This window comes from Canis lupus, chromosome 36, assembly GCF_011100685.1.
Source record: "Canis lupus familiaris isolate Mischka breed German Shepherd chromosome 36, alternate assembly UU_Cfam_GSD_1.0, whole genome shotgun sequence".
In the NCBI taxonomy this organism is placed as follows: domain Eukaryota; kingdom Metazoa; phylum Chordata; class Mammalia; order Carnivora; family Canidae; genus Canis; species Canis lupus.
In genome coordinates this window covers 7,548,239-7,563,604 of record NC_049257.1, presented here as the reverse complement: position 1 = coordinate 7,563,604, position 15,366 = coordinate 7,548,239, and the positions used below count along the sequence as shown (strand labels likewise).

Sequence of the window (15,366 nt, the reverse complement as noted above, 5' to 3'; positions counted from 1 at the left end):
ATAATTCAGAATTGAAAAAAACAAAGTTTCTCAGACAAGCAAAAGCTAAGGGAATTTATCACCACTAAACTGACATTAAAATCACTGTTAAAGGGACTTCTTTAAGCTAAAGAGTAAAGGCCATAACCAGAAATAATATATAAAATAAAATAATATATAAAACTACTTATAAAGCTAGTATGAAAGTTAAAAAACAGAAGTGTTAAAATCAACTATATCTACAATAGTTAGATTAGGAATACACAAAAAAAAGATGCAAAATATGATCTCAAAAAAGATAAAACAGGTTGGGGGAGCATAAATAGGGTACAGCCAAACTCAAGTGACTATCAACTTAAAATAGACTGATATCTGATAATAACAATATATGATATCATATATGAATCTCACACTGACCACAAACCAAAAACCTATACTAGATACACAAAAAATAATGAGAAAGGAATCTAAACATAAAACTAAAGAAAGCTATCAAATCACAAAGGAAAAGAGCAAGAGAAGAAAAAAGAAACAGAATAATTACAAAAACAAACAGAAAACAATGAATGTAATGGCAATAAGTACATATATATTAATAATTACTTTAAATATAAATGAACTGGGCAGCCCGGGTGGCTCAGCGGTTTAGCGCCGCCTTCAGCCCAGGGTGTGATCCTGGAAACCCAGGATCAAGTCCCTCGTCAGGCTCCCTGAATGAAGCCTGCTTCTCCCTCTGCCTGTGTCTCTGCCTCTCTCTCTCTCTCTCTCTCTCTCTCTGTGTGTGTGTGTGTGTGTCTCATGAATGAATAAATAAAATCTTAAAAATAAATAAATGTAAATGAACTAAATTCCCCAATTAAAAAACATAGGTTGGCTGAATGGATAAAAAACAAGATCCATCTAGAAGCTACCAAGAGGAGGCTCAATTCAGATCTAGAGACTCACACAGACTAAAACTGGAGAGATGGAAAAAACTTATTCTATAGCTAATGAAAATAGCATAAATCAAATAGCTAATGATTTAGCAACACTTAAATCAGACAAAATAGACTTTAAGACAAAGACCATAACAAAAGACAAAAGGCATTATATAATGATAAAGGGTGAATCCAACAAGAGGATATAACATTAATAAATATTTATGCACCCGATATAGGAGTACTTAAACATATAAAATAAATATTTACAGACATAAAGGAAGAAATTGATAGCAACAAGATAATAGGAGGAGACTTTAATTTCCCATTTGCATCAATGAATAGATCATTCAGAAAAAAAAAAAACCAAGTAAGGAAGCATTGGCCTTAAACAACATATTAGACCAACTGGATTTAATAAATACAGATTATTCCATTCAAAACCAACATAATACACATTCTTTTCAAGTACACATGAAACATTCTCCAAGATAAATCGTGTTAGGCCACCAAACGAGTCTCAATAAATTTAAGAAGACTGAATTTTATCCAGTATCTTTCCAGATCATAATAGTATGAAATTAGAAATCATTTATAAGTAGAATATTTGAAAAAATACAAATACATGGAGACTAAACAACATGCTACTAAATAACCACAAAGAAATCAAAGAGGAAATTAAAAATACCTTGAGATAAATGAAAATGAAAACACATTTCAAAATCTATAGAATGTAGCAAAGGCATTTCTGAGAGGGGTTCATAGTGATACAGGTCTACCTCAAGAGACAAGAAAAATATCAAATAAACAATCTAACTCTACACCTTAAAAGAACAAATGAAGCTCAAGTTAGTAGGAGGAAGGAAATTATTAAAATCAGAGCAGAAATAAATGAAATAGAGACAAAAAAAAAACAATTAAGAAGATTAATGAAACTAAAAACTGATTCTTTAAAAAGATAAACAAAAATACCAAACATTTAGCCAAACATGTCCAAAAAAAGAGGACCCAAATAAATAAAATCAGAAGTAAAAGAGAAATTATAACTGACTAAAATAGAAATACAACAGAAATACCACAGAAATACAAAAGATCATAAGATACTACTATGAATATATGTCAAAAAATTGAACAATCTAGAACAACTGGATAAATTATTAGAAACCCACAATCTTTCAAGACTGAATTGTGAAGAAATAGATAATCTGAATATATTGATTACTAGTAAGGAGATTGGATCAGTATTAAAAAGAAAGCTTCCAATGAATAAAAGTCCAGGACCAAATGACTTCACTGATGAATTTTACCAAACATTCAAAGATTTGATACCTATACTTTCTAAACTGTTCAAACAATTGAAAGAAGGGAATACTTCCAAACTAATTTTATAAGGCTGACATTAAGCTGATATCAAGCCAGACAAGATACAAGAAAAAAAGAAAGAAAATACAAGCCAATATCCATGATGAGCATAGATGCAAAAATCCTCAACAAGATATTAGCAAACTTCAACAATATGTTAAAAGAATCATACAGCAAGATCAAGTGCTATTTATTCCAGGAATGTAAGAATGGTTGAACATTTGCAAATCAATCAATGTGATATACACTAACAAAAGGAAAGATAAAAATCATTTGATCACCTCAATAGATGCAGAAAAAGTATTTGACAAAATACAACACCCATTTATGATAAAAACTCTCAACAAAGTAGGTACAGGAAAATGTACCTCAACATAATAAAGACTGTATATGACAGACCCACAGCTAACATTATACTCCAAGATCAGGAACAGGAAAAGATGTTCATTCTCACCACTCTTAGTTAACATACTATTGAAAGTTCTTGCAATTAAGCAAGAAAAAGAAGTAAAAAGGAAAACTCATTATTTGTGAATGACATGATACTATATGTAGAAAATCCTAAAGAAACCAACAAAAACATTCAATAAATAAATAAATAAATAAATAAATAAATAAATAAAGCCAACAAAAACTATAACTAATAAATGAATTCAATGAAGTTGCAGATACAAAATTAATACACAGAAATCCATTGCATTTCTATAAACATATAATGAACTATCAGAAAAAGAAATTAAGAAAAAAATCCCATTCACAATTGCATTCAAAAGAGTATAATACCTAGGAATAAATTTAACCAAGAAGGTACAAGACAAATACAACATTGATGAAAAAAATGTAAGACACATATAAATGGGACTATATACCATGCTCATGGATTGAAAGAACTAATGTTAAAATTTCCATTTTACCCAAAGCAATATACAGATTCCATGTGATCCCTATAAAAAAAAACAATGGCCCTGGGCAGCCAGGGTGGCTGAGCAGTTTAGCGCCGCCTTTGGCCGAGGCCATGATCCTGGAGACCCAGGATCAAGTCCCACATCAGGCTCCCTGCATGGAGCCTGCTTCTCCCTCTGCCTGTGTCTTTGCCTCTCTCTCTCTCTCTCTCTCTCTTTCTCTCTCTCTCTCTCTGTGTCTCATGAATAAATAAATAAAATCTTTAAAAATAAATAAATAAATGAAAACACTAACTCAGAAAGATTTATGCAGTCTTATGTTTATCGCAGTATAATTTATAATAACCAAAATACAGAAGCAATCTAAGTGTCCATTGACAGATGAATGGATAAAGAAGAAATGGTATATATCTATCCATCTATTTATCATAATGTAATATTGTTCAGCTATAAAAAAGAGTAAAGTCTTGCTATTTGTGACAATATGGATGGACCTGGAGGATATTTGTTGATAAAATAAATCAGATAGTGAAAGACAAATACTATAAGATTTCATTTATACGTGTAATCTAAAAAACAAAACAAACACAAAAAAACAAGACAAAACTCTATATCTATGTTCACAGATAAAGAGAACAGACTGACAGTTTTCTAGAGAGGCAAACTGGGGGAGGGCAGAATTGGTGAAGGACATCAAGAGATATAAAACCCCAGTTATAAAGTAAGTAAGTCATGAAATGTAATATACAACACAAGGAACATAGGTAATATTGTAATAACTTTACATTTACATAGAGACAGATGGCAAGTAAACTTATATGGTGATGATATCAAAATGTATTAAATGTCAAATTACTATGTTGTACACCTGAAACTAATATGTGTTCCAATTATACTTCAATTTAAAATACCAGAAACTCTAATCAAATTATAAAACAATGAAAAAAAAAAAAAATTATAAAACAATGAATTTCATTGGCTCACATAACAGAAAACCAGTTAGGTTGGATTTAATTTTATTCCTCTGACTCCCCCTCCTCTCAGTGTGAGTTTAACCTAAGGCTTATTTTCCTTATGGCCATAAGGCAAGTGCCAATAGCAACAAAGAAATACATATTTTTGTTGATATCCATATATTCTTTGACTTTTTGTGACTTTTCTCATAAAAGAAGGTTCTTTTTCTTCTACCCAGGAAAAAATCTTTTAAATCCAACTGACATAGCCCTTCTGATGCTGAGACAATCCCTGGTTAAGGAAATAACACCCCATGACTGGCTTAGGCTGATCAAGAGCTGCCCTTCACTCTGGAATCAGTTCTCTAAGCCATAGGTAGACAAACTTTTTCTTTGTAAACCATGCAGTCTCTGTAATCACTACTCAACTCTGCCATTATAGCATGAAAGTAGACATAAAGAACATATGCATAAATGAGTATGGTTGTGTTTCAATAAAATTTTCTTACAGACTCTGAAGTTTGAGTTTCATATGATTTTCATGTGGCAAAATATTAATATTCTTTTTATTATTTTTCAATTTTGTAAAATGTAATAACCATTCTGAGCCCATAGGCCTGACAAAAACAGACAGTGGTTCATACTGGCATATGGGATATAATTTGCTGACCTATTACTCTATTACTTTACTGTGTACAATGGAAAGAGGTAGAATGTAATTTTGGAAATCAGCCATACTATTCATTATAATCATCTCTAAAGTCCTTTTCAACTCTGAAAATAGCTGATAGTATAAAATATTTATATCTCACTCCTTTGGAGATAAGTAGTTATAATATCTTTGAATTAATTTGAAACAAATGAAATTATAAATTGCCAACATATGTGACTTTACATTAAGAGGGAAAAATGTATATAAAATATGCCACATATACTTCATAATGGGAGTTGTAAAGTTAAATACCAGAAGGATGCCACTGCACAGTGGGATCACAGCTTCATCTGTAAGCCATAATGTGTATCCACAGTTCAATATTTTAATCAAAATCAAATGAATCATATAAAACCCCATGTATATGGTTATGATTTTTGGTTCTTACCAAAGTACAGTCTTTCTTACGCACTACAAAAACCCATAAGTCACTGCTTCAGTCATTCAGAAATAAGGTCTTTATTTGAAACAGTTACATAAGAGAAAGTAAATAGAAAAAGAATGATCATCTGCTTGTTAGCCACACAGAAATATACAGTAAACTCCTCTGAGGTATAACTGCATCAAATATATCTTAACTAGAAAAATTAATCATCTTGCTTAAGAATGTAACTTATCAACTGAGGTGAGATTTAAGTACCAATGGGAGTCTGATTCACTAATCACTTTCATTGTTCTCTTCACCACTATAATATATATTAGTATTAACCTTGAAAAGTAGGAAAGGATAATGAACCATAATGGCTTTGGGCCCAAAATCAAGGCCTACAATCTCAGACGGCTATGATGTCTAAATAATACAGTCTAGCTGCCAAAGCACAATGCCAGGATCTGGGTGATATCAGGAGAAGCAAGAAGGAAAAGGATAAATAGGTCACACTCTTCTAGCACTAAGCAGGCTCTAAGAACACTAGTAGCATTTGTGTAAAAAGTCCTCAGAAAATGAAAAAAAAAATTATTTTTCATTCTAATCAGTTATTTTTTTATGCTCAATCCATCTTGGCCACTGAATGAAAACCTCTAGAGATCATGAGATTTTACAGATTCTATGTAAATATCTGCCTTATCTTAAAAGATAATTATATGAATTCTTTGTCTTAAAAAACCCATTTCCTTAACTCTACAAGATGTTGGGAGAGGAGTGAGAAATAGGAAGGGTCTAAATTCAACAGTTTGGTTGACAGCACTCACAGGAGTGTATATACTAAAATTGTAAACTACCCTAAGAATACTTACTTTCCAGAACAAGGATGGTAATAGTATGGAGAAGTTAAAAAATATGTGACTATTCCCGTACTCCCAAATCTGCAGATTATATTCAGTGGAGCAAACTTCTACTTTTTCCTTCAATAGAATATTTTAAACAACAAGAGTTGTTGTAATGAGTTGAGAGCTATGATTGAAAATCTGTCCACAGTCCTAACTTTGGTTTGGTTTTCATTTCTTACTCCCATTGACAGAATTAGGTTAAAGTATACCAGCGCAGAGAGAATATTCCATTACTAATCTTTACAGTGCTGAATTTCAAAGACATTGACAAAGACCATAAAATTGCCTGTAATTTATATAAACATAATTAAGAAGCATTTTAAATGCAATTAATCTCCATCAGAATAAATCACAGTAAGAAAATATATCTGGAGAATTTCGGATTTGAAAAGGTTAAATAATATTTTGAAGGAAGAAGTTTAAATTTATTCTAAGTTCCCTGAAACACTGGAAAATAGACAGTTTTAAATTAACTTTGTCAAAAGAAAATCCTACTTTAATTATACCAGACATTCTTGACAGACCTGCCAGATACAAATGGGATTTTCTCCTGCTAAGTCTACAAAAATCTCTTTAAAGAATTATCTAAGACTCTATTAAAAACATATCAGAAGATTGATATAAAAATCCTTGATTATTCTAAAACAATATCTGGATCATATTTCTCTATTAGAAAATGTCTAGAAAATATTAATGCTACAGAGCCTGTGCATTCACAAAGTTTAAGAGTTTAGAGCCCTTAAAGATAGATATTATATCTAGCTTTTGGAAAATTGAAACTAGTGACTAATATGTTAGTAACTGCCTAACATATAGAAAAACATGATAAATAAGAGGTAAAGAGTTCCAGGTCTTATTGTTAATCACTATTGTCACAAATTATCATGAAATAGAATAAAACAAAACTTATGATTAAAGGTTAATAAGAGAAATTATTCCTATTGCTGTATCACCTATGCTACATCACTTCTTTTTATCTGTTTATAAAACAGGTGGAGTGTATCCTCCTATCTCATAAGGTTACTGTGATAATAAAATATAATGAATGTGAAAATACCTTACAAAATTAGAAGTCTTAAAAATGTAAAGTATACTTACTACACACTTAATAATACAGCTCAATTGTCACAAAGTAAAGATAGCAATGAGTAAACAGTAAGAAAATAATTATAAACTATAGGAAGAAAAATATCTTAAGATTTTATTGAGGGCAGAAATAAATATCTATGAATTACATAAGGCAAATTACAATTACTCAAAGAGAGACTCTCTTCTCATTAATGAGTGAAAAGAAATTTAAGGTAACAAGGATCAACAAGTATTTTAATCATATTTTTAATGTGGTATTAACTCTAAACTACTGACATCTGAATGGCATTTTACAGACTGCTCTACACTGAAAATGGGACAGTCAAGTTGAGCTACTTTGGAGACATAAAGATACAGACTAATTAGACGAGCAGAAAGAATAAAAGCTATTTGGGGTATCAAGACTTCCATTGAACTACTTTCCTTTGTAAGGATATACTCAGAAAATGTAATTCGCCTTCAGGAGCAAGAATTAACACAGCTAACAACCCTCCCATATCCTACAGAGCTCGGGGAAGGGGGCAGCAGGAGGGAAAGGAAACATAAACTTAGACAATAAAACCGAACTAAAGTGATGAGATGAACAGTTTCTGTCAAATTCATGGGGGATTTCCTGGTAGAAATAAATTTCTGAAGAAAGCATTAGAAACTACATGCTTTAAGAAATTTAAAACCTGGTAAAACTATGAAGGGTACTTTCTGAGGTTAATTTTGCCAGGTGGAGGAACTTGACAGTCTCATTAGATATAGCCAATCCAGAAGTTATTTGGATTAACCCATTTTCAAAGGTAATGCCTTCACTGACATAAACAGCAGAAATGAACTCTATTTGGGGCAAGACCTTAAAATTTCTGAATCTTACTTTCTTCATTTATGAAGTAAGGATAAACGGTCATAATACTAAGCCCAATTTTGTTTTGAGTATCCAAAAGATAGCGTAGAATTAAAAAAAAAGAACTTCCCAAACTGCAAAGTACCATGAAAAGCCCAGCCATTTGGTACGTAATTAAAACATAAAAATGTTTACGGGCTATCATCCAGACCCTATAATGTAAAGCTAATAAATTAGGTTGGGGAACTACCATTCCGGCATTCACAAAAAGTTTGCTAACTCATGTTAACCATTTTCTTTAAGTCTTGATTTAATGCGATCCATTACTGTATCCTGTGTTTTTCTGAAAAGTATATGTATTTAACTTCATATAGTCTTTTTGGCTCTAGTTATATATTCTATTTTATTTTTTTCTAGTTAATGTATTTTGAAAGGAAAGCTCTTTACAGATGTAGTATGAAGCTCAGGGAAAGAAGGCCTATCTCACCTATTTTTTGTTTTGATTTTGTTTTTACTTAATATTTTAGGCCAAGATATCTTTGCACACTTACTTCTCTTTTCACACATATTGCAATGTATGCATGCCTATCAGCTCCAATGATGAAATAAATAATTTTTAAGTAAATAAATTATCATTAAAATTTGGGCAACATACACTTCAAGCCATTCTCTTTCTTCAGACAGTGGTTGTAATGTAACATAAGGAGCACACAGCTTATAGTCAGAGACCTTAGACGGAACAAGGGCCCTAAAAGTCTCAGGATTTCTATATTTTTATTGAAAAAATGAGAATGACACTTACTTTATGAGGCTATTCAGAAGATTAAATTATGCAAACAATTTTAAATATAATATTATCTTACTTATGGAATAGAAAAACATTCACAGAGCTTTGGGTTTTTTCCATTTCTATAATATAATTTAGACATTAAAAAAAAAGACATTAAAGTCTCCCTTAAGTTTTTGTACTTTAAAAATAAATTCAAAAAAAATAAAATAAAATAAATAAAAATAAATTCTACATGGAATTGCTTTCATTAATCTTTTCCAAACTAGAAATTTTTTAAAACTGCCTGAGTCTCTGCTTTATTTTTAAAATCTCCATTAACCATTTCATTTATACTCTCTTAAAACTCTTTTTGTATTATTTTGTTTATACTAAATGTTTTTCTTTCAGATCAAAAGATACAGGAGTGGGATGCCTGGGTGGCTCAGCGGTTAAGCATCTGCCTTCGGCTCAGGGCGTGACTGGGGAACCAGGATCAAGTCCCACATCGGGCTCCCTGCACGGAGCCTGCTTCTCCCTCTGCCTGTGTCTCTGCCTCTCTCTGTATCTCTCATGAATAAATAAATAAAATCTTTAAAAAAAAAAAAAGATACAGGAGTTCTTTCCTCTGTTTCTAGAGTAACAGTGAGATACTTCATAAACATAACTACTTGTGTTACTTAAACATTATAGACTTCTAATATAAATCTTTCATCCCAGGGCCTAGTCATAATATTCAATATAAAGTAATACCAACTGCATCAGTTGGCATCCTCTGGAATTCATGAGTTCTAGTTCAGTTTAAAATAAATGGCCATACCTTTCTGTTCTATTCTAAATTAACATTTTCCCTATCTACTGATTTTTTTTTATCATTTCATCATTTGAATATTGAAAAAATCCATTTCTAGCTTTATGGGTTTTTTCCTTCTATTTTCTGATGGTGACAGCTTACGCACAATAGTGAAAAACAATATATCCTAAATGGGAATCAGGCTATCTAGGTTCTTGTTCTATACCTGCCACTGACAAATTAGACCACATTTCTCTGAGATTCAACTTCTTTTATCTTAAATAAGTAGGTAGAAAATAGTTATTTTTAAGGTCTTATATGCTGATCATAAGAATTAACTTTCCAAAGGTACACATAATATAGAATTATAAGGAAAGGGGAGTAACAAAAATCAGCTATACCCATAAGAGTGAAATAGACTAAGGGAAAAAAAGATATACCTGCAATTTCTTCTAAAGTGTTGGCATGCATGTCCAGCAACACAGTTCCATTCAGGATACAACTTCTCAGCTCAAACAAGCTGTGCAATGAAAGAGTAGCCACATAGGGCTTGCTCCACCTTTCTCCTCCATCTTCCACATCTTCTTCAAACTTCAACCACCTACACAAATAAATATTATCAGCACATTGAATATTATATTATAGATGAAAGATCCTTTGTCCCAAAAATAAAAAGTAGAAACAAAGATATTCACAATGCTTCTTGGTTTTGTGGGTTTGGAAGTAAAAACTAGTTGAAGTCATTTGGTTTATTTCATTTTAATTCCATTTAACAAGCATTCTTTTTGTCATGGAAGGTTGTATAGAAAACAAAACAAAACAAAAATCCTCAAATGTTATTTTTATTAGTTTGTTGAGCTCTGAAAAAAATTTTAATATAATGTTTATTCAGTGGTCACAATGAATTTGCTATAGAATTAACAGACTATACTTCATAGAAGGAAAAAGATGCAAAAGAAAATGAAAGAATACTCATTTTTCTTCAATGGGAAGTCTTAAAATGGAATATTTGAGTCTCTTGGTAGTTTTTCCATTCAATTTTTAGGAAAGCTAGGATACTTTGGGGCCTATTCTGTAGAAAAATATGTATTAGGCCTACTTGGATGAAATGTAGTTATTGCAGTCATTTCCTAGGGACTACAGAAACCTATGAGAAGGAGGCTAGCCTCCAATCCTGGAGCCTTCCTGTCCAGATGGAGAACAGAAGCTTGATGTCAAGACTGCCTTCTTGGAGTGAAATGAGTAATAATATCTGAATTTGTTTAAGTAAGATAAATGGAAGGAATAAAGAGAAACCAATGATTCCACTGCTCTGGCATAAGCACTAAATCTCTTATTCTTTTAGGCATCTAATCTAATAGATGACCAATTTAATTCTACCATTTTTAAAAAAGATTTCATTTATTTATTTGAGAGAGAGACAGAGATAGAGACAGAGATAGCACAAGCTGGGAGGAGAGGGAGAAGCAGGGTTCCTGCTGAGAAGGGAGACTGATGACACAGGGCACAATCCCAAGACTCTGAGATCATGACCTGAGCTGAAGGTGGACACCCAACCGACTGAGCCACCCAGGAGCCCCTAATTCCACCATTTTTAATGTACCCTATATAAAGCCTAAATTGCCTTTCCACCTCTTCCCTCCAACATTTTCCTCATTTCTTCTCTCCTTAGTCATTTTTACCCTAACTTCCTCTCTTCATGCAAAATCACTCAGATTCTCCATGAAATATTGTATTATTGTTTTATGTAGTCAAATGATCTACCTCCAACAAAGGAGAAATATGTTACAGTAACTTGTTATGGAATCAGTGGGTCAGCCAAAAGTAACTAACCAAAAGGGCTAGTCAGAATGATTAATGTACAAAGTTCCAAGAAAGATAAAGAAAGCTATGTATACATCCTCATGTTAAGTAAGCAGAAGTTGTCAGGAAATGAAAAGGAAACCAATAGGGAAGAATAGCTGTGCCTGCCAAGAGTTGACAGACAGCGAATACCTATACCTATCATAAGTTTATAAGATGCTTGAAGACTGAAAAAATTTATATTTAAGCTCCAAATCACTGACCGTATTTCTTCAATGCTGGCAATTTTATAGAATATTTTTGTGAATACATTTGGGAATTTTTTATATTAATGCTTCTTAATGATTTTCAGGCCTTGATAGGGCCATAATACTTTATAAATCATGTGGTGATCATTAGTACTGTTCATTAACTAGTTGTCCCTTTCTACCTGGTAGAGAATAGGATATCACTACCTGCCTTTTTTTGACTGAGTGAGACCATGTGACTATTGACTAGTTCTAGACAATGAATTGTGAGCAGAAATTATGAGTGTCACTTCCAGACTGTGTTTTTACCCCTTTTCCTATTTGATTTGTTTTCATACTGTTGAAATTTGGGAGTTCACTACATATTTTAGATATAGTATTTTTGTCAAATACATGGTTTACAAATATTTTCTCATTGTCTATAGCTTGTCCTTATCCTCCTAACATGATCTTTCACAGCACAAAGGTTTTAATTTTGGTGAAGTCCAATTTATGGATATTTTCTCTTATGGATTGTGCTTTGATATCATATCTAAAAATTCATCATCGGGGATCCCTGGGTGGCTCAGTGGTTTAGCACCTGCCTTTGGCCCATGGCATGATCCTGGAGTCCCGGGATCGAGTCCTGCATCAGGCTCCTGACATGGATCCTGCTTCTCTCTCTGCCTGTATCTCTGCCCTCCCTCTCTGTCTATCATGAATAAATAAATAAAGTCTTTTAAAAAATAAAAATTCATCATCTAGGTCCTAAGTCCTAGGACTTTCTCCTATATTTTTCTCTCAAATTTGTATAGCTTTATGTTTTACATTTAGATTTATGATTTATTCTGAATTAATTTTATATACACTATGAGGTATTGAATTTTTTTTTGCCTATAGATCTATAGTTGTTCCAGAACTACTGATGAAAAGACAATTCTTTTTCATGAAACAGCTTTCCCTTTGTCAAAAATCAGGTAGCCATACATGGGTTGGTCTTTCTCAGTTCTCTATTCTGCTCCATTGATCTATGTGTCTCTCTGAAAAGAAATTTTAAAGACAAATCTAAAAGGTATCTTCCTTCCTTTAGCATAATTTCCTCCATGTTGGAGGCTTGGTCCTTTAGAAAAGAAGAATGGAGTCTCTGGGAATTCCAGTTTGGTAGTTAAGATAATCAAATATATGGATGCTAGTTTGATTTAGCCATAGATTTTATGAATATTATAGGAAAAAGCATAAGATACTTTCCATAAAAAGAAACTCACAAGTTACAAATATCAAGTTTCTAAACATTTCAAGATTCGGTGCTTCAGGCCAACTTCAGAATGATGCCAAAAGCTTTAAGAGCTGTTTAATTATTTTTAAAAGACTATATAAAAAATCATATATATCCTATACATGTATTCTCTCTCTACACACATACACAAATACAAAAGTGTATCTCTCTTTTCTGCTTCTTTATTACATTTCATATTTCAAGGATAGAAATTAAGAGGTCTGGGAACACACCAAATCCTGTTTAAAGATTTGTAGTCAAAAAAAAAATTAAAAAAAAAAAAAAAAAGATTTGTAGTCACTGGATAGACAGTTGCAAAATGCCTGGTTGCGGTTAATGACCTAAACTGCTGCAATTTATTCCAGCTTTCAAATAAACTCAGTTGACATTTATTTGAACGGCAAACTACAGCAAACAACAGTCTCACAGGTATGAATGAGAAGTAATGACCAATGAGAAGAATCAAAACTGTAGGCCAATTGTATGACATTTTTCTCTGGGGGAGGAGCAGAGTTAAACTCTGAGATTGTCTGATTTTGCTAACGTGTATCTGGATCTGTTTTCATCCATGATTAACACATTAGAATCTCCTTCTACTGAACAGCAACAACATAAAATAGGTGTTTCATGAATTCTTTGAGGATTAAGAGATGATAATCTCTTCTGCATTACTCATATTAAAAATCTACAAAATAAAATTCTTCTATAAATTAGAAATAGATGTTCTCCTTAGAAATTAACTCCTGTTTTTTCAATTCCCACCAATCCCTTTAAGTTTTTCTAGGAATTTTTATTCTGATTCTACCCAAATAGAAAGTAAAATACCATCCAAAATTATACCCTTGGGAGAAGTTATGGATTCTTAAGAGAAAACATCCTCATTTGGGTAGAGTTGAGGCTACAGATGGTGGAGGAGGGACATGATTAGGGTGGAGACAATAACATATGAAATCATAAAGTGCCTATTTTAAAGGGAAAGGGGAAGTGAAATATATCCAAACCTAAAACTATTAACTATTTTTAAAGAGATTTTTTAAAGATTTTATTTATTTATTAGAGAGAGAGAGAGCACAAACAGTGGGAGAGGCAGAGGGACAAGCAGACTCCTCACTGAGAGGGGAGCCTGACTCGGGGCTCCATCCCTGAGATCATGACCTGAGCCAAAGTCAGAGGCTCAACCCACTGAGCCACTCAGGTGCCCCTAGCTGTCCTTAATCCATATTATCTTCACATCTCACATCTCATGGAAAAATCTTGATGACTTAAACCTTTACTAATTTTGAATATCAAATGCCTTCACAGCATCAATAAAACTGTTTTGATGCAATAATCCTTTTTGATACTACCATGTATGTATTAGAGGCTAACTGCTACTCCCTGTTTTGCCTCTTTTGAGCTCATTTGTGGGAAGCACTTTTAAAGGGCAACTACAGTGAGTCAAACATGTTGTCTTCATAATTGCACAGCTGTGGTATCTTTGCATGATTTTCTATTAATAACATTATATGTTATTTATAAGCAGGACATTGTAATTGTGTTGATTTCATTAGCCCTTGTCATATGGCTTCTTTTGGGGTTTTTAAAAGTGAACAGCTGGTTTTCACAAACATTTATTAAATAATTATGATTCAAAAATTTAGCTTCAAAATCTAAAACTTTGCTCAAGTTTTACTTGGCAACAACAGTGGACATGAATTATTCAAGATGTGATATGTGACAGGTGCAATGTGCTGATAAAATATTCTTTTTATTGCTACTATTAGGGTAGAAAATTATTAATCCCCCTAGAATATTAATCAAAATAAATAAGTGCTTCAAATAGCTATGCTAATGATTTATTAGAATTAAATTTCATTTGGAAAATCAGATGGAGTCCTAAATTAACTAAAATTAATCTTTTCAGATGAACTAGGGCAACCAGAACAAAATTACTTCTGCCACTTTAAAACTCACTACATTTCTAAATCCTCAATAAATACACTCTGTTCTTCCCTGATGTATTGTGTCTGAGCCAAAATTCATCTATCCTCCTCTTCAATGTCTGTTACTATTTTGATTGCTCATCAGATGTCTCCTTGAACCTCAAATAGCTGTACCATGCATAAGGTTCCAGAAGCATGGCTAAGAACACAGGTCCTATTTAATAACAGAGAACACTAATAATTAACTGGATCAACTCTTCTTTATAAATGAATAACAATACATTTTGATGGTTTAAGATAAACATGTTGTTTAGGTTAATCCAGGAGAGCATGAAAAATTCTACCTGCTCATCTATGATAAAGTGAAGCGGCTAGATTCTAGTCTTGTCCTGCCATCATAGAGCTTCATGAGAGTGAGCAAGTCACAAGAAAGTTACTGCTTAAAAGGAACAGATCACCAACCATTTTACAAATAGGTGAATTACTCCTGACAGAACACACATCCCAATCTTACTTCTCAGCTCTATCATGTAGGGTGACAGCAAAGAAAGGAATACATAAGAA

At 32.5% G+C, this 15,366-nt stretch overlaps 1 protein-coding gene across 7 annotated transcripts in view; it reads right to left on the bottom strand.

The window, feature by feature from the left end:
* Positions 1–15,366, bottom strand: part of SLC4A10 (solute carrier family 4 member 10) — a 285,396-nt gene that overhangs the window by 126,033 nt on the left and 143,997 nt on the right. For all 7 annotated transcript variants that reach the window (XM_038584657.1, XM_038584660.1, XM_038584661.1 and 4 more), the window contains exon 5: positions 10,015–10,175. In XM_038584657.1, the coding sequence (XP_038440585.1) occupies positions 10,015–10,175 (161 nt within the window). The remainder of the gene's footprint in view (positions 1–10,014; positions 10,176–15,366) is intronic.